General features: G+C 49.7%; 1 protein-coding gene across 1 annotated transcript in view; it reads right to left on the bottom strand.

Annotated features, from left to right (window-relative positions):
* The window catches only part of HIC1 (HIC ZBTB transcriptional repressor 1), a 101,804-nt gene extending 82,772 nt beyond the window's left edge, over nucleotides 1–19,032 (bottom strand). The window contains exon 1 of the mRNA XM_069615355.1: nucleotides 18,908–19,032. Within this exon, the coding sequence (XP_069471456.1) occupies nucleotides 18,908–18,932 (25 nt within the window). The 5' untranslated portion in view covers nucleotides 18,933–19,032. The remainder of the gene's footprint in view (nucleotides 1–18,907) is intronic.
* Between the last annotated feature and the right edge of the window lie 444 nt (nucleotides 19,033–19,476).

The raw sequence follows: 19,476 nt of genomic DNA on the forward strand, positions 1-19,476 counted from the left end.
AGAACAACGTGCTACAGACACGTACACTGCCAACTGCTGGCAGCCATGGCAACGCTACATCTCTGGGCCTAAAGGACATTTTACAGTCTCTTGCTTCCAGGAAATCAGAAGTTTTATCCGCGGGACTATAGGGCATTTTACAGTCACTCGCTGGCAGCAATTCCAAAGCTTCATCTCCGGGCTTATAGCGCTTTTTACAGTCACTTGCTGCCAGGTAATAAGCAGATTTATTTGCCGGCCTTTAGGGCATTTTACAGTCACTCACTGCCAGCAATTCCGATGCCTAATCTCTGGGTTTATCAGGCATTTTACAGTCACTTGCTGCCAGGAAATCAGCAGTTTTATTTCCCGGCCTATAGGGCATTTTACAGTCACTCGCTGCCAGCAATTTCAAAGATTCATCTCCGGGTTTATAGGGCATTTTACAGTCACTTGCAACCAGCAATTCCAATGCTTCATCTTCAGGCTTATAGGGCATTTTACAGTCACTTGCTGCCAGGAAATCAGCAATTTTATTTCCCGGCCTATAGGACATTTTACAGTCACTCGCTGCCAGCAATTTCAAAGCTTCATCTCGGACTTATAGGGCATTTTACAGTCACTTGCTGCCAGGAAATCAGCAGTTTTATTTCCCGGCCTATAGGGCATTTTACAGTCACTCGCTGCCAGCAATTTCAAAGATTCATCTCCGGGCCTATAGGGCATTTTACAGTCACTCGCCGCCAGCAATTCCAAAGCTTCATCTCCGGGCTTATAGGGCATTTTACAGTCACTTGCAACCAGCAATTCCAATGCTTCATCTTCGGGCTTATAGGGCATTTCACAGTCACTTGCTGCCAGGAAATCAGCAATTTTATTTCCTGGCCTATAATGCATTTATAGGGCATTTTACAGTCACTCGCTGCCAGCAATTTCAAAGCTTCATCTCGGGCTTATAGGGCATTTTACAGTCACTTGCTGCCAGGAAATCAACTGTTTTATTTCCAGGCCTATAGGGCATTTTACAGTCACTCGCTGCCAGCAATTCCAAAGCTTCATCTCCGGGCTTATAGGGCATTTTACAGTCACTTGCAACCAGCGATTTCAATGCTTCATCTCCGGTTTTATAGGGCATTTTACAGTCACTTGCTGCCAGGAAATCAGCAGGTTTTTTTTCCGGCCTATAGGGCATTTACAGTCAATCGCTGCCAGCAATTTCAAAGCTTCATCTCCGGGTTTATAGGGCATTTTACAGTCACTTGCCAGGAAATCAGCAGTTTTATTTCCGGGCCTATAGGGCATTTTACAGTCACTCGCTGCCAGCAATTTCAAAGCTTCATCTCGGGCTTATAGGGCATTTTACAGTCACTTGCTGCCAGGAAATCAGCTGTTTTATTTCCAGGCCTATAGGGCATTTTACAGTCACTCGCTGCCAGCAATTCCAAAGCTTCATCTCCGGGCTTATAGGGCATTTTAGTCACTTGCAACCAGCGATTTCAATGCTTCATCTCCGGTTTTATAGGGCATTTTACAGTCACTTGCTGCCAGGAAATCAGCAGGTTTTTTTTCCGGCCAATAGGGCATTTACAGTCAATCGCTGCCAGCAATTTCAAAGCTTCATCTCCGGGTTTATATAGCATTTTACAGTCACTTGCTGCCAGGAAATCAGCTGTTTTATTTCCGGGCCTAAAGGGCATTTAACAGTCACTTGCCGCCAGCAATTCCAAAGCTTCATCTCTCGGCTTATAGGGCATTTTACAGTCACTTGCTGCCAGGAAATCAGCAGTTTTATTTCTGGGCCTATAGGGCATTTTACAGTCACTCGCTGCCAGCAAATTCAAAGCTTCGTCTCTGGGCCTAAAGGGCATTTTATAGTCACTTGCCTCCAGCAATTCCAAAGCTTCATCTTTGGGCTTATAGGGCATTTTACAGTCACTTCCTGCTAGGAAATCAGCAGTTTTATTTCCGGGCCTATAGGGCATTTTACAGTCACTCGCTGCCAGCAAATTCAAAGCTTCATCTCCAGGCCTAAAGGGCATTTTACAGTAACTTGCCACCAGCAGTTACAAAGCTTTATCTTTGGGTGTTGTTACCTGTTGTTACGAATTTTGCAGTTTTACTACTGGGTCTGCTGGTCCGTTTGCTGACAACTTCTGCCAGGAACTCCAGAGCTTAATCTCTGAGGCTTTGGCTGTCACCTGCTGCAAGGAATTCAGCAGTGCCTTTCACAGGCACCTGCTGCTAGAAATTGGGCAGACATCTCTGTGGACCTTTGGTGCCTTTTACTGTCACCTGCTGCCAAGAATTCAGCAGTTTTATCTCTGAACCTTTCAGACTTTTACAGTCACTTGCTGCTATGAATTCAGTGGATTTATCTCTGAGCCTTTGGGGACTTTTACAAGCACCTGCTCCGGGAATTTAGCAGTTGTATCTCTGAGCCTTTTTGGCATTTTACTGTCACCTGCTGCCAGGAATTCTGCAGTTTTATTTCCGAGACTTTGGGGCTTTTTACAGTCACTTGCTGCCAGGAATTTAGCAGTTTTACCTTGGCATCCTTGGGGTCTTCTCCTGCTGCCAGGAATTCAGTAATTTCATTTCTGAGCCTTTGGGGCCTGTTACTGTCACCTGATGTCAGGAATTAAGAAGAACAGCTTTTTGCGCTTTTACTGTTTACAACAAACATTATTTTCGTCTTTTGTTCATTTCATAGAATTCAGTAAAGTGTAATTTTACTCCCAAGTCTCCGAAGTAGCATCTCTTGCAGGTGCAGTATTTTGTGCCATGTATGAGGCAGTGCATGTCCTCTTCATCTAGGTCAAGGTTGCTTTGTTTACAGAGTCCGCCATTCACTGGTTACTAAGTGTGTCTGGATCTTCCTGTCTGTCACTAGCCCTGGGTTGCTCGCTGCATATTTGGTGATTAATTGCCTGTCTTTGAGATTCCCCAGGTGGTTCCATGTGTTAATATCCCCGCAAAAATATCGCCATACAAAATTATTGCCATATTCTTGCGGCGATATTAAGGCATGGAACCTGCGGGGGACACCTCTGCAAACCCCATATTATTTTAAAGGGAGTGGGGGACACCCCCGCAACCCCGTCTCCCAATAACCCCAAATATTATCACCACTAAAAATATTGCAAATGGCCATTCCCGACAACCATATATGCAGTCATATTTTTGGTGGGGACAATATTACCTGATACCCCCCAGGTCTGTCTGTTCTCGCCTGTCTTTGTAGCTAGTCCGTTGTTCTGTGTATTTGGTGATTATTCGCCTGTATCCTGGGATCTGCGATGCATCTGTGGGTGTCATCCCTTCTTTCCTAGGGGGAGACCTTTCCCATGGGGTCAGGGATCTGAGTCCACAGTACAATAGTCCCCCTGGGGATGGTGCAACGGGGGAGGATCACATGGGCGAGGAAGCCCCTTATGGCATGAGGGATGACCATTCCCAGAGAACGCTGTATACCTCTGCCTTATTAGACCCTCTCTCTTTCCCCTTACCAAACTCTCCTTCGTTCTTTCTAAACAGTGTCAACATCTTGTACAGTAAGGTAAACCAACCTAGTATGTTAGGGCTGATTAGCGGCCCTGTAAATACAAGTTTCTTTCCATATTGCTCCAATACAAGTACTGTAAAGAAGATGATGACCAGGAGTATGATGATCACTCCAGAGAACCGGAGTCAATGGTCTAGCATTTCGCAGCATTTAACTGGTCATGGGAAATACAAAAATAGAGAGGGAAACCAACATAGAGAGAATCATCCTCAGATGAGGAAACCTGAGGGCCGCCGACCCGGCGAACTGGGAAGCACTCCAGTAGACGCCATGCACTAAGCCAAATGGGAGCACCCTGAAATCCGGCAAGCTGCCAGAGAGCAAGAACGCAGCTCGAGAAACGAGCAGGGACTGGCAGAGCAGCCGCTGATGAATAAAAGAACCGAATGAGACTGGAGACGGAGGGTTCAGCCCAAGGAAAACAATTGACTGGCAGAGATGCCTGCCGACATGAGAAAAGACTTAAACGCTTCCGGAGACTCACAGTGGAGCACCGGTGCTCAGAAGACACGAACCACAGAAAGAGGTACGCGGGCAGACCAAGAAGTGCTAGAGGTCCGGGAGGATTCAGAGAAAAGCTAAAGTTCACAAAATAATGGTGTCTGGGACCCTGGGAACACGAGAGAAAGGAAGAAACACTGGTATGCTTGGCAGGAGAGTAAACCAAGCGAACAAGAGCCAGTATTGCGAGTCTGGGACCTGCAACCCTATGAGAGCAAGAGAGTGAGAGGGTCTGGGACCCTGAAACAGACACCGTACAGATGGAGGCATATGCTTGGTAGGAGAGTAAACCAAGCTATTGCAACGGCACATTGCGCGTCTGGGACCCACACCCATATAGGAACCAGGGAATCGGAGGGTATGGGACCCTGGGAGAAACAGAGACAGTCGAAAAGAAGGCATATGCTTGGCAGGAGAGTAAACCAAGCTATTGCAAACACGCATTGTGAGTCTGGGACCAGCACCCATATGAGAATCAGAGAATAGGAGGGTCTCGGGCTCGGAAAGCAAAAGAGATGGATCAGAAGAAAATATACACTTCGCAGGAGAGTACACCAAGCTGGTATAATAAAGCCTGGCGAGTCTGGGACTCACAGCAATATAAAGAGCACGCAAGAAGGACCCAAGAAGATAAAGGAAATGACATAAGGCGAAGACAAGCTCCTCAGATAGAACTAGATGGAATCCAGGGGAAAGGAGGATCCCCTTGGGCACTGCAGTTACATATTTTCTAAAAGGATTTTTTTTGTAATTGCTTTTGACCACCCGAGACATTGGGAACTTTTCTCTGGGCAAGAACTGTCATTATCACTTTAAGTTCTGGAAAGATCATCCCTGCACATTAGATTGAGGGTATTAGTGTTGGGGTCAGAAGGAGGGTTTTTGGACACGACAGTGACAGACTATTTGTTTGACATCCTGACATTTTCCATTGTTTCCTTTGATGCAGGCAAGCCCCTCTTAGCTTTAGGGACAGAGAGGGCTTCCTCCCAACCCTTGTATTGGTTCATAAAAGTGCATAGCCAAAACCATGTCACCTTTGTGTACAGGCCTTACTTCTGCGCCCTTACAGATCCCACATCTATGTGTTTCTGCTTTTCTCTGTCTCCCAGCCACTGCACTGTGTATTTAATAATGTTTCTGTGTGCAGTGCTTATTTTCTTTCAGTGGGTACTGTGCCAGACTGCACCCTTCTTCAATAATGACTTGAATGTCACTATGGCAAGCCTTAATGTGTGTCTCCCCATTCCAGCTTTGTCTGTTGGTTATTGGGTGTAGTTTTTTAGGGCATTAACGAGCTGCTTACAGAATAGTGGAAGATTTTCTTTTGGCGCACGCGTCCCACTTTGCCAGATATTGGTCCTAGGCAGGCCCCCTAGTTCAGTATTGTCCAGGAAAATCGTCAAAATGGCAAAGTGCACGAATGAAAACCAAACTCCAACCAGTGCACTCATGTGGAGGATTCTGGGTATTGGGGCATGATACGCTGGTAGGGACTTTACTAAAGAGGGCTTGTGCGGCCTGTGCAAAGCGGCGTGAGACACTAAAAATTATTCTGCCGTATATGCAGTTCAGGGTGTGTCCTATTACTCCATCTTTGAAATTAAATGGGTGTCTTTTAAGGGGTGTACCATATAGAATATATGCTATTAATAAAGAGAATGGCATATTTAACAATCGGACAAGTGGAGCATAACGTATTTACTATTCAGCTGAAATAGAGAATAGCATATTTACTATTCTGCTGAATAAGGAAGTGCATATTTACTATTCTGCTGAATGATGAAGTGCATATTTACTGTTCTGCTGAATAATGAAGTGCATATTTACTATTCTGTGGAATAATGAAGTGCATATTTACGATTCTGCTGAATGATGAAGTGCATATTTACTATTCTGCAGAATAATGAAGTGCATATTTGCTATTCAGAGCGGAATATTTACTATTTTGCTATATAATGAAGTGCATATTTACTATTCAGAGTGGAATATTTACTGTTTGGCTAAATAATGAAGTGCATATTTACTATTCTGCTGAATAATGAAGTGCATATTTACTATTCAGAGTGGAATATTTACTGTTTGGCTGAATACAGAGTAGCATCTTAACCATTCGGCCAAATACAGAACAGCTTATTTACTGTTTGGCTGAATATAGAGTAGCATATTTACGAATAGAGCGAATGGAGCATGGAATATTTACTATTCTGCTGAATACAGAAGTACAGGCTAACTGTTCAGAGCACACACTTACTATTTGGCTAAACACAGAGCAGCATATGAACCCATCGGCCAAGTACAGAATTGCACGTTTACTATTCACCTGAACCAAGAAAAGTAGATGTTCTTTTTTGCCTCTTTACTATGTTGGCAAACACCATTTAACGATTTGGCCATACACATGCTAGCATTTCTTATATTAATTGAAATTGCACACCATTTAAAAACAGAACAACATATTTTTCTCAAGAAAAGTAACAGATAGGGTGCTATCCAAATATACAGTAAATATGTTATCCGCTATGCAGGAAAATCATGTATCCGGTATTCTGTCAGGTACGAGGCTAGTTGGTGGAATGAAAGATAGTATCCCGCCAAACAGATAGGCTGCTATTCTGCTGGATATGCGAGTGATCTGGTAGAATATGACATTGCGTATTAATGATGCGAGAGCATATCTGCAATTCAGCGGGATAGCAGGATATCCATCTGAAAAGAGAATATTGTGTTTTCTGTTTGATAGAATAATGGATAACATATTTGCTATTCCTTAGAAAAACGGTTTACTATTTAGTCAGATATCAAGCTATACTTCTGTAAAGAAAATGGCCTCTTTTCTGTTCAGCATAATAACGAATAGAATATTTACTATTCGGCCGAATAGCATGTTATATACTTCAAAAGAGAATGGCACGTTTTCTGCTCAGCAGAACAGTGGGTGCCATGTTTACTCTTCGGCCGATACGCATACCACATATAGCTGAACAGAGAAGGGCATATTTCATATTCTCTGTTCAGCAGCACGGTGGGTGCCATGTTTACTCTTCGGCCGATACGCACACCACATATAGCTGAACAGAGAAGGGCATATTTCATATTCTCTGTTCAGCAGCACGGTGGGTGACATGTTTACTCTTCGGCCGATACGCACACCACATATAGCTGAACAGAGAAGGGCATATTTCATATTCTCTGTTCAGCAGCACGGTGGGTGCCATGTTTACTCTTCGGCCGATACGCACACCACATATAGCTGAACAGAGAAGGGCATATTTCATATTCTCTGTTCAGCAGCACGGTGGGTGCCATGTTTACTCTTCGGCCGATACGCACACCACATATAGCTGAACAGAGAAGGGCATATTTCATATTCTCTGTTCAGCAGCACGGTGGGTGCCATGTTTACTCTTCGGCCGATACGCACACCACATATAGCTGAACAGAGAAGGGCATATTTCATATTCTCTGTTCAGCAGCACGGTGGGTGCCATGTTTACTCTTCGGCCGATACGCACACCCCATATAGCTGAACAGAGAAGGGCATATTTCATATTCTCTGTTCAGCAGCACGGTGGGTGCCATGTTTACTCTTCGGCCGATACGCACACCCCATATAGCTGAACAGAGAAGGGCATATTTCATATTCTCTGTTCAGCAGCACGGTGGGTGCCATGTTTACTCTTCGGCCGATACGCACACCACATATAGCTGAACAGAGAAGGGCATATTTCATATTCTCTGTTCAGCAGCACGGTGGGTGCCATGTTTACTCTTCGGCCGATACGCACACCCCATATAGCTGAACAGAGAAGGGCATATTTCATATTCTCTGTTCAGCAGCACGGTGGGTGCCATGTTTACTCTTCGGCCGATACGCACACCACATATAGCTGAACAGAGAAGGGCATATTTCATATTCTCTGTTCAGCAGCACGGTGGGTGCCATGTTTACTCTTCGGCCGATACGCACACCACATATAGCTGAACAGAGAAGGGCATATTTCATATTCTCTGTTCAGCAGCACGGTGGGTGCCATGTTTACTCTTCGGCCGATACGCACACCACATATAGCTGAACAGAGAAGGGCATATTTCATATTCTCTGTTCAGCAGCACGGTGGGTGCCATGTTTACTCTTCGGCCGATACGCACACCACATATAGCTGAACAGAGAAGGGCATATTTCATATTCTCTGTTCAGCAGCACGGTGGGTGCCATGTTTACTCTTCGGCCGATACGCACACCACATATAGCTGAACAGAGAAGGGCATATTTCATATTCTCTGTTCAGCAGCACGGTGGGTGCCATGTTTACTCTTCGGCCGATACGCACACCACATATAGCTGAACAGAGAAGGGCATATTTCATATTCTCTGTTCAGCAGCACGGTGGGTGCCATGTTTACTCTTCGGCCGATACGCACACCACATATAGCTGAACAGAGAAGGGCATATTTCATATTCTCTGTTCAGCAGCACGGTGGGTGCCATGTTTACTCTTCGGCCGATACGCACACCACATATAGCTGAACAGAGAAGGGCATATTTCATATTCTCTGTTCAGCAGCACGGTGGGTGCCATGTTTACTGTTTAGCAGAATACAAAAGAGTTAACAAATGTTCGACTCACGCTGGAAACTGATGGGATTGTATTGCAATAACAACCTGCTGTACGTGCAGGACATACTTAATATAAGCAGTTAAAATAACGTCCGTGCTGCTTCCTTTTCTTCTGTTATTTGTATTCGCAAAGCGTATGTAATAATTAAGGGGAAGGTGCCAGGAAATGCAATTTATCAAAGAGCAGCAGAGTGCGTTAGATTTTGTAGGGGTCAGGAAGCTGTCTATTTTTTTCTTTGATAAATTCGCCTTATCTTTCGAATTTTTTTTTTTAGGATCCACATGGAGGGCAGGAGCGTTTCTAGTTTTGTAGGCAAAGCTTGCTTTGCGGGTGACGCTCGACCCAAACCATTCGCACAGAGGAGGCAGTGTATCTGTGACCCCACCTTTCCTTCTCCGAACCTCTGCGATGCCCTGGGCAGGACAGCCAGGCACAGGGTAATGGGCGGGGGCTCGGGCAGCCCCGGTCTGCTGTGGTTCCTCTCTCCAGTGCCAGCTGTCTCTTCGGTCCCCGTCTCCTGCTTCTCTACAGCCCCTATGATTCCTGTCTCATCTGCTGTACCCCCGTCTCCCATACCCGTATATCCTGTTTTCGGTCTCGAGTGCCCACTGTCTCCCGCATGCACTGTGACCCGCTCTGTGTGTCCCCCGTCTTCTCTCGGTCCTGTTCCTACTTCTCTCCTGTCACCTCCTCGCGTCTTCTGTGCCCGCCTGCAGCTCTGCCCTCCCGTCCTCTGTAGTGTTCTCATTAGCGCCACTTGTGTCCACGGTACCCCCTTGTCTTCAAGGTAGCCCGAGACCTTCCAGCGTCGGGCCACCTTGTCTATGGGGGGGGTCTCGTGCACCCCTTGCCTCGTGTACCTCTCTGCTTGTCTAGACCGTGGTCTCTGACTCGGTCTACTGTGCCAATTGTCTCCTGTACCTGCTGCATGCCCTCGCCTCTTGTGCCCCCCTTGTCACTTCTGCGTCCACGGTCGCCCATACCCTGTCCCGTGCCCCTTGCCACTACCTGGTTTCTGGAACTGTCTCTGCTGTACCTCCCCGCCCCCTAACACTTTCTCAAACCCCAGTTTCTTGTGCCCTTTTGCCTCCTGTCTCGTGAAGTCCCCGCTTCCCCTGCGTGCCCTGTGCCCTTTGTGTCCGTCCCGCCGTCTTTGCTCCCTGCCGCCCTCCCCCGTGTGCCCCTCGAGTCGTGCCCCCTGGGTTATTGCAGTGGTTTCCTCTGCTATTTCAGGCGCAGATAAAGGCCACAGTCACCGCTGCACCCCATGTGACGCAGCCTCCTCCAGACCAGGGTAATGCCCGGGCCAGGAACTTCACATGACCCCGCGGTGAACTTCACGCACGCACCGGGCCCTGCGCGGCAGCCCCGCTTCCTGCCGGGCCTCGGCTGGCGTGTGCAGCAGCGCTGCCTCACCCCAGGGGCGGCCTGCCCTCCTCACCCCGGGGGGCGGGCGGGCGGGCATGCCATGCTATCCTTCCCCCCCTCCCCCCGCTCATCCCCAAGGCGGCCCCCGCCACCTCAGGATCACCTCTGAGCCCGCGACCTCCGACTGCACCGCTCCAGGGCCATCATGGAGAGCTCCCCTTTTTCAACACACGGACACATATCCGATCTCTCTCTCTCTCTCTCTCTCTCTCTCTCTCTCTCTCTCTCTCTCTCTCTCTCGCTCTCTCTCCCCATCTCTCTCTCTCTCTCCCTCTCTCCCCATCTCTCTCTCTCTCATCTCTCCCCCTCTCCATCTCTCCATCTCTCTTCATCTCTCTCTCTCTCTCCACATCTCTCTCTCATCTCTTTCTCTCTCTCACTCTCTCCATCTCTCTTCATCTCTCTCTCTCTCCACATCTCTCTCCCCATCTCTCTTTCTCTCTCTCACTCTCTCCATCTCTCTTTCCCTCACTCTCTCCATCTCTCTTTCTCTCTCTCACTCTCTCCATCTCTCTATAGTGGCAGTCTGTTTGGCTGTCTCTCTTCCTCTGCAGCTCTCTCTCACAGCTGTCCCTCTTTCTGTTTCTCCCGGTTACACAGACACACGTCCCTGACACAATGGTTACATTTCCAGAGACGGAAAGAGATCAGACATCAATAGACACAGAAAGGCAAAAAGTGCCACACAGAGCAGACTGGTTAGCAAGTAACTGCTACTAATGACCTGAGATGTGCAGCAACTCTGCTGTCAGATAAGGATACAGCGCTACAAATGCATACCAATGACAACTGTACACAAAACAACTTTGACATTTGACCCTGTCCCACAGGTTCCCTCCCATTCTCTTTCCCCTTGAGTTTTTTGAGGTACCACAAGAGTCAGGCCGGCTGAAGATGTGTGGGGGCCCATTTTAACATGATGGTTGTGGGGGGCCCATGCTTAGAGCTTGGGGTGCATACATCACAATTGCAACAAAGATAAGGTTAATAAGCACCGAGATGGCCTACCAGCAGGGATCTTAAGCACTGCCCACTGAAGAGCTATAACCCCTTCTTTGCCAGCAAAAGGCTGATGTGGAGGAACCAGTGTTAGAAGGCAATGAGGTGATGACACTTCTGTATATCCCATGGGAAGTGACAGCTGGAAGGAAACGCAGCTTGTATTGCAAGTTCTGCAAAGCGCACATTTTAAGCCCCAGAGCGAAAATAGCCAAAGGACTATATTGCCACGCTATAAGACTGCTGACTGGCAACATGGGAGCCGTCGCTGCCCCCACACCCCTTTGAGGCTCACGGTCCCTTTCATTTGAAAAGGTTGAAAGACCCAGATGTTGTCCCTGCCAAGAGTCTTGGAGGTGCTGCTCAAGCAAGCAAGCAAGCAAGCAAGCAAACAGCCACTATCTTCCCTCAAGCCGTTTTCTCAATGCTTTTCTAGTCCTCTCCTCCAGTCGGTTCTCTTTCAGCATGTATTGGCAGGCAGTCCTAGTAACAGTGCAAACTGGCCTCCATTTAACATCCTCCTTACAGGTAGGTCATAGTGGCTTGAAATGAAAAGGAAGCTGCCTTCTGTTGGTTGCAGGCGAGTGTGTGTGTGTGGGTCCTACTCATTTGCGGCTCCTGGCTCATCCAAACCATTTGAGCATACATAGCCCGGCACGTGACACATTATTCCAAATACAACAACTACACATCCACACCCAGGCTTAATCTGTCCCCAACACTAACATTTAAACTGTTTGCTCACTGCTGCAAATTGCCCATATTATACAACAATGTGCCTAATTGTGTAATGCAGTGTTGGTCCAGGCTGACATAGTGCTTTGAGGCCGTACTAAATTTAGCTAAACGCGTTACAAATGTTGCCCAAAGACGACGTGTACACACAGATGCAGGGACACGGGAGAACTCCATACGCAGCAACTGACGCAAAGGGGTTAGACACACCACGATAAGGGACGTGTGTGTGTATGTAGCAGAGAGACCACATTAAAATGGCACATGTACAGAGATCGAGGCCTGACCCAGAAGAGACGACTAGACACAAAGAGACCGACTTTGGGAGATGAGATAGGCACTGAATAGGCAGCTGCCTGGCCCCATGGACAGACGGGCTGCCCTAAGTCCTGCGATCGCTAGACTCGGGGACTGGGACTAGGGGTCCCCACGCCACCCGTGGCCCTGTTACAGTGTGCTGTCGCCTAGGGCAGGGTGCATGTGTGCTCAAGGGCCACAGTCTCACCCTTCTCTCTCGGGGACTCTACTCCCTGTACAGACCAGGCCTCGCACGTGGAAAAGCAGCTCGGCCTCGGGGTTCCTCACCCCAGGCATTTACGCTCCTTAGAACACAGCACGACTCGCTGGCAATCCTTTTCAGTGAACCAGCAAGCCTCACACTGGCCATGAAAAGGACCCAAGAAAAAGCAACCATCACACGGCACTATAAATGGCACTTTGGGCCCTATGAAACCATTGGTAAGTCTGTGGCTAACCCTAGTCAACTCTGCAGTGACACCAATCCTTCTATATGGGCGTAAAGTATGGAGAACAACCCCAAAATCAAGACCTCACCGCATGGGACAATTCACCCACTGGAAGCAGGCATGTACACAGATACTCAAAGTCCACAGATATGTACTCCATGATGGCCGAAGAGCAGTGCTAGGAAGACGCCCTCCAATAGCGGAAGTAATGAGATCCACAAAACTCTTCAGCCACCAACCGGAAAGTGACGCTAGGACATATCCTTGTAAGGCGAGCAATGAAGCGAAAAGAGAATGAAGCAGGACATATCACTCCAAGGCGAACCACGAAGCAACTAGAGACTGAAGCACGGCATATCACTCTAAGGTGAGCCGTGAGGCAACTAGAGATCGAAGCAGGACATATCCCTCTTAGTCGAGCCATGAAGAAACTAGAGACTGAACCAAGGTATATCACTCTAAGGTGATCCATGAGGTAGAGACCAAAGCAGGACATATCCCCCCTCTAAGGCGAGCCATGAAGTGACTAGAGACCGAAGCAGGGCATATCACTCCAAGGTGAGCCATGCAGCAACTACAGACCAAAGCAGGACATAGCCATCTAAGGCGAGCCATGAAGCAACTGGAGACTGAAGCACGGCATATCACCCTAAGGTGAGCCGTGAGGCAACCAGAGATAGAAGCAGGACATATCCCTCTAAGGCGAGCCATGAAGCGAATAGATGCCAAAGCAGGACATATCAATCACTGTAAGGCGCATCATGAAGCAACTGTAGACCGAAGCAGGACATATCACTCTAAAGTGAGCCTTGAAGCAGCTAGAGACCAAAGCATGACATATCCCTCTATGGTGAGCCATGAAGCAACTAGAGATTGCAGCAGGACATATCAAAATAAAGTGAGCCATGAAGCATTTGTAGATCAAAGCAGGACATATCCCTCTAGGGCAAGCCATGAAGCAGTTAAGACACTGAAGCAAGGCATATCACTCGAAGGTGAGCTATGACGCAACTAGAGACCGAAGCATGACTTATCACTCTAAGGTGAGCCATGAAGCATATGTAGACCAAAGCACGATATATCCCTCTATGGCGAGCCATGGAGTAACTGTAGACCGAAGCAGGATAGATCACTCTAAGGCAGAGGTCTTCAAACTGTGGGGCGTGCCCCTCCAAGGTGCCGCGAGAGCCCAGCACAAAATGTAAAAAATAAAAAATGTATTCAGCAACAATGGTCAAAGCTACTAGCTGCATAGTGAATTAACTCCTCTAACTAGCCCACATTGGCCAAAAAAGTGGGCCATTTTGACTGGCCCACACTAGCATTTTGCATTTTTGGTATGGGCATTGCCATATTGCCCTACATGCCAGTCCGAGCCTGGCTGCTCATCCATAATGGGCGAGGGGGCGTCCGCCCAGTGGCCCCTTCACCCATTATGGAGGAGCCGAGGAGCCAGCCCAGTGAAACACTATACACCAGCTGCTTTTTCCAGCTGAGGGAGTGCTCCTGGGCTGGCTGAACTGTCAAAGGGAAACAGAGTTTTCCCTTTGACAGTTCAGTTCCCCAGTCTATCATAGATGTCCAGTAAAAAATATCATGCCTGCCTTATGGGCCCCACAGCACCAAGTGCAAACTGTTTAGATTTTTACATTTTTTTTTAAAAAGTATGCTAAAAAATGCAACATTTTAAACCATTATTTTTTTTTAAATGTGCTATGCTCGGTCGGTATGGTATATCTGGGGGAAAGATGTATGCCCCGTATGCCCTGTGCTGGGAACGGGGTGGCGGGAGCCCAGGGACTGGGTACGAGTGGGATGAGGGAAGCCAGGGACTGTGATGGGAGCAGGTGGGGGGAGCCCAGGCACTATACTGGGAGTAGGGTGCGATGACGGCGCAATAGTTCATATGCATTTGGACTTACTGTGCATTTGGCATTTTTGGGGGGCCCCGGACCTGCCCACAGTCTGCTCGGGGGCATTACTGAAAAAGAAACCACCTCGCGGCAGAAGAGCGATACAAAAACACTGGGAATCCCAAGCAGAAAAAACACAGCCTTGTGAAACGCTGCACGCTCCAATCTACTTAAACGAGAACCCAACCTGGCTGGGCCGTGCTAAAACACAGCCAACTAATGACCAAGTACAGGACGAGTGGCCAGAGACTGGAGGCGGGAGCAGGCCGCGGACCACTGAAAACACACCGCGTGTGTACGCCCGGTGACATGGGCCGCATCGCATCTGAAGGTCACCTTCCTCGCCCACTGCCCGCCCGGAGCACGGAGACGCCAGAAGCCGCTGCTACAGAGACCTGAAAACAAAAGTCCGGGCCTTCCCCTATCCAGGCCATGAACCAAACATGGGGAGACGAGGCTCCAGAAAAGGCAGCCGAATACCTGCCAGCATGCCATGCCCCAAAACCCCAGGGGCGTGAATATACAGACTACACCTGACACGCATGTTGCCGCTTCGGCTATGCCAATAACGCATTCTTGTATTGTGTGCAGGAGCTCGCTGTCAGGTGGACTGGCCTCTGGGGAGATCCCTGGAAATGCCAGTGAGTGCCTCTGCGCCTGCTCCATTGTTACTCTGCCAGAAGGCCTGGCCTATGGCGAAGTGCTCAGAATGGCCCCCAATGGATGGCTTACACTCTGCGCCAGCGCGCGCTCGCTCAGGAAAGAATAACTGGCCTTGTCGCGCAGGGCGACTTCTAGCCGCATCGCTTGCTTTTCAGATAGGAAGTACACTCCTAGTTTGGACATTTTGGTTACATTTATTATTTAGTGAGATCGGCATTATTTTGCAATTTTTGTTATAGTAGGGGCCACTTCTAGCTCGGCAAATATTTGCATCCCCGTCGTTTTTAGGACACGTTATGAAACCCTGCGTGTTCTGCACCACTCGTTCCGTTTCTTTATGAGAGCCCCCCACTCACCTGCTTCGGGCTTTCCCGCGCTTAGCAACAAAGTCAGCTAAAATGTCAGGACACAATTGTAATCCTAAAACGTTGTTTTCCTATAGCGCTTGCTTTCTTGCTTGCCTTGGTCTTAGCGCTGCGCGAAGCAGTAACAGATGCGGAGAAAAAAAAGGCGGAAAAGAAGCGCGCTTGACAGCGGCAGTCTGTCACGCAAAGTGTGACATACTTCTAGAGAGAGCGTGAGATGACAGAAGCGTGAGCTCCCGCAGCCCGCGGAGCATCGACCGGCCGTCTGTGGACATAAGCGACCGACAGAGGCCCTTTGACCGCGGGGTGACCTGCGCAGGGACCCCCGGCGCCCTCTTCCCCCACCACCCAGTCCTATTAAACCCTCATCGCTAAGCACACAGACGCCCCTGCCCCCTCTCACCCTGCCCTTCCCTACCTGTTACTCAATCTATCTCACACGCCCTCCCCGCCCCACCCTACCTGTCCCATCGTTCATCTCTCCCTCGCCCCCCCCCCCACCCTCACTCTCGGACACCGCTTATCCATTGGGGCGTGCCCCCGCCCCTCCCCACGCAATCTATGACGCAGGCGTCGTCAGTGGGTCTTTATTACCCATTAAAGCACCCCTCGCCCCCTTGTTTATCTCCTACGCCGGCACGCATTCACCATGTGTCAGCAAGCCTACCCGTGCCCACGGTGGCCAGACTTGCTGCCCAGACGCTTCCAGCTGATGGATGAGTTACCAAAATCCCTGCCCCCCCCCCGTGCCCCCCAGGCCTAGCAAATATTGCACCCCGCAGACGACCAGAGAACTCGGGGGATTTTTACACAAACCCATACTGCTATCGGCGCTTTTCTTGTTCGCCTGCTTCCCACTTCGGACAGAGTTTATAAACAAATGAGTACTTCATTTGACGCCCTTCTTTTGGGAGACAAAGCCCTGTTTCAAACCTGGGGAAAGCGCCTAGATGCTTAGAATGGCTTTACTGGCCGCTATAGAAGCGCTTGTCATTTCTTTAGCTGTGCTCTATTTCTGATCTCGTTAACTAGTAATTAGGGTTTGACTGTCTTTTGCGATTATCCTCAGTTAAAGTATTTTCATGCACCTTAAAACTAAACGAGAAACATGGTATCGCCGCCTCAGTGGACCCCCGGCGGGTGGCAAGCCAAACCCCTTTATTCCACTTTCCCGTTTCAATTTTCCGACGACGGCTTCGGCTGAAACTAGGTCTAGATTAAGGAATTATCGTTCTAGTTCTGTTCATATTCTGTGTAACGATATGTCCCTTGTACGGCATCAAATGAAATGCTGTGAAAGACTGCCCCGCGGCAGTGCAACCAGTTTATTCGCGAATCGCAACGCGCTTGATCAATGCCGCCAATTTGCCAGCAAAGCCCCCCACCCCCTTTTCTCGCTTCTGCGAAAGCGCGTTTCATCTCCTCGTGCCCACGAAAAAAATGCCCCTCACGCCTGCTGTAAATATCGCGAATGACTTTCAAATACGCCCCAAACTAAGGAAAGATATTGTTTAACAAACAAAAAAAACCCTAAATGTACACATTTCAAGGCGAAAAAAACAGCGCGGTTTTCTACATTTTGTTGTCGTTGTTAAATGGTGGCAAGACACGTTGGAGGGCACACGCAAAACGAAACTACGTTCGGGTTCGGGCCAGGGAGCGAAATCCCGACACTACTTGGCCAAGGAATGATGGAGGGCACGGTTCTGCCGCGGCCTGTGCCATTCACAAGAACCGCTATGCAAGGACGCGGACTGTGCCAGAGTGTGGCAGCGTGTGTGCCCGAATAGGCAGGCATGGCAGTGCCTATCTTCCATACTGTTATATGCTGCACCCATACCCTCTCTAGGTGGGCATGGCACTGCCCATCTTCCATCTGCACCCACACCCTCTCTAGGTAGGCATGGCACTGCCCAGCTTCCATTCTATCATATGCTGCACTCACACCCTCTCTAGGTAGGCATGGCACTGCCCAGCTTCCATTCTATCATATGCTGCACCCACACCCTCTCTAGGTAGGCATGGCACCGCCCATCTTCCATCTGCACCCACACCCTCTCTAGGTGGGCATGGCACTGCCCATCTTCCATCTGCACCCACACCCTCTCTAGGTGGGCATGGCACTGCCCATCTTCCATCTGCACCCACACCCTCTCTAGGTAGGCATAGCACTGCCCATCTTCCAACTGCACCCACACCCTCTCTAGGAAGGCATGGCACTGCCCATCTTCCAGCTGCACCCACACCCTCTCTAGGAAGGCATGGCACTGCCCATCTTCCATACTATTATATGCTGCACTCACACCCTCTCTGGGTAGGCATGGCACTGCCCAGCTTCCATTCTATCATATGCTGCACTCACACCCTCTCTGGGTAGGCATGGCACTGCCCAGCTTCCATTCTATCATATGCTGCACTCACACCCTCTCTAGGTAGGCAAGGCACTGCCCACCTTCCATTCTATCATATGCTGCACTCATACCCTCTCTAGCTGCACTCACAACCTCTCTAGGTAGGCATGGCACTGCCCAGCTTCCATTCTATCATATGCTGCACCCCAAAGAAACACCCCCAGGGCTCCCAGTGCAATGCTATACAGCGTGGACGCACAATCAAAGGCGACCCACCTTTAGCAACCCCCCACCCCCAACACAAGAAAAAAAACATATACCATTCGTTTCTGATCCAAAATGTTGCATTCTGTTTTTCGGCCGCCCCACAAGTACCTGTGCGCGCTGCCTCTGGGAACTTAGAAAGCGCCCCGAGGAGATGCGTTGGCGCTATATCAACTCCAAACGCCTCAGTAAGAGAATGTCTCGTGAGTGATAGCAACAGGACACCCCCGCGCCCCATCCCAAGCCAGAGAGAGCGAGAGAGGCTCCCACATACAGCGCCGCTAAAGTGTCCGGTCCAGCCTCTGCACCACGCGTGCGCGCAGCGTGCGCTGCGCTGACAGCCGCCTAGGTTCACGGCGCATTGACCCAGCTGTGTCCCTGTAACTATGACAACTCAAGCGCCGTGACCCCTGAAGCGCGCGGAGACCGTGTAGCCGGCCATCTGATGCCGTATAGCAAACGTGCGCCACATGGATGCTCTCTGTACATGCATGTACTGTACACGCACGGGCACGCATTCCCAGGGATGGGCTGTGCACGGCTCATGCACGGCCGTCACATAACCAAAAACACGTATTCAGAGGGTGCCTATTCTGGACATGGCATCACAGGGTGTGCACTTGGGCTGGCACAGTCTCCCTTGCACGAAAGGACCACCCTTGCATCCTTGCTGGCCATCCTTGCATCCTCTGACCGAGGAGCAGAGCTCCTGCTGACGTCTCCCAGCACCCACACCACAAGGGGCACCCCCTACCCCGAGCCACAGCCTGTGCACTCACCTTGGGGCTCATCCCTGAACCCCATGCCCTGCCGGTGCCTCCAGAGGGATGCCAGGCTGCCGGCTGTCGCGCTCTGCTGCTCCCGGACGTCTGCTGCCGTCCCTGCTCCCCCTGTACTCTCTGCTCCTCTGACTGCTCCTGAGTTGGTGCTGCTGCTGCCAGGTCCCGGGACCTGCAGTCGACGCGCCACCTGCTGGCCGACCAGGGGCACCGCACCGAAGGACTGCCGGCCATCCTCATTGCTCAGAAGGGGCTCGGCTGCAGGGAGCCTGCCACATGGTGGCCACAGCGCCACACTGCTACTCAGCGCGCACAGAAAGTGCAGCGGGTCAGGGACTGGGCCCCTCTGCTCCTTTGCCATCGCTTCCAGAAAAGTACACGGAGTGCTCTGGGGGCCGGGTTCGTGACCGGGGTGCATTTTTAGTGGGAAATCGCTGCTCTCTCGCCTCAGACATTCCTGGGGGCTCAGGGCTGATCTCCCAAGTAGCTGTGGTCTTGGCCACTGCAAAAGTAATTTCGCAGCAGATAGCGGGCCTATATGACAGTCTATTTAATAAGCACATTCCATT

Source organism: Ambystoma mexicanum, chromosome 9 (assembly GCF_040938575.1).
Source record: "Ambystoma mexicanum isolate Mex_15411 chromosome 9, UKY_AmexF1_1, whole genome shotgun sequence".
NCBI classification, from domain to species: Eukaryota; Metazoa; Chordata; class Amphibia; order Caudata; family Ambystomatidae; genus Ambystoma; species Ambystoma mexicanum.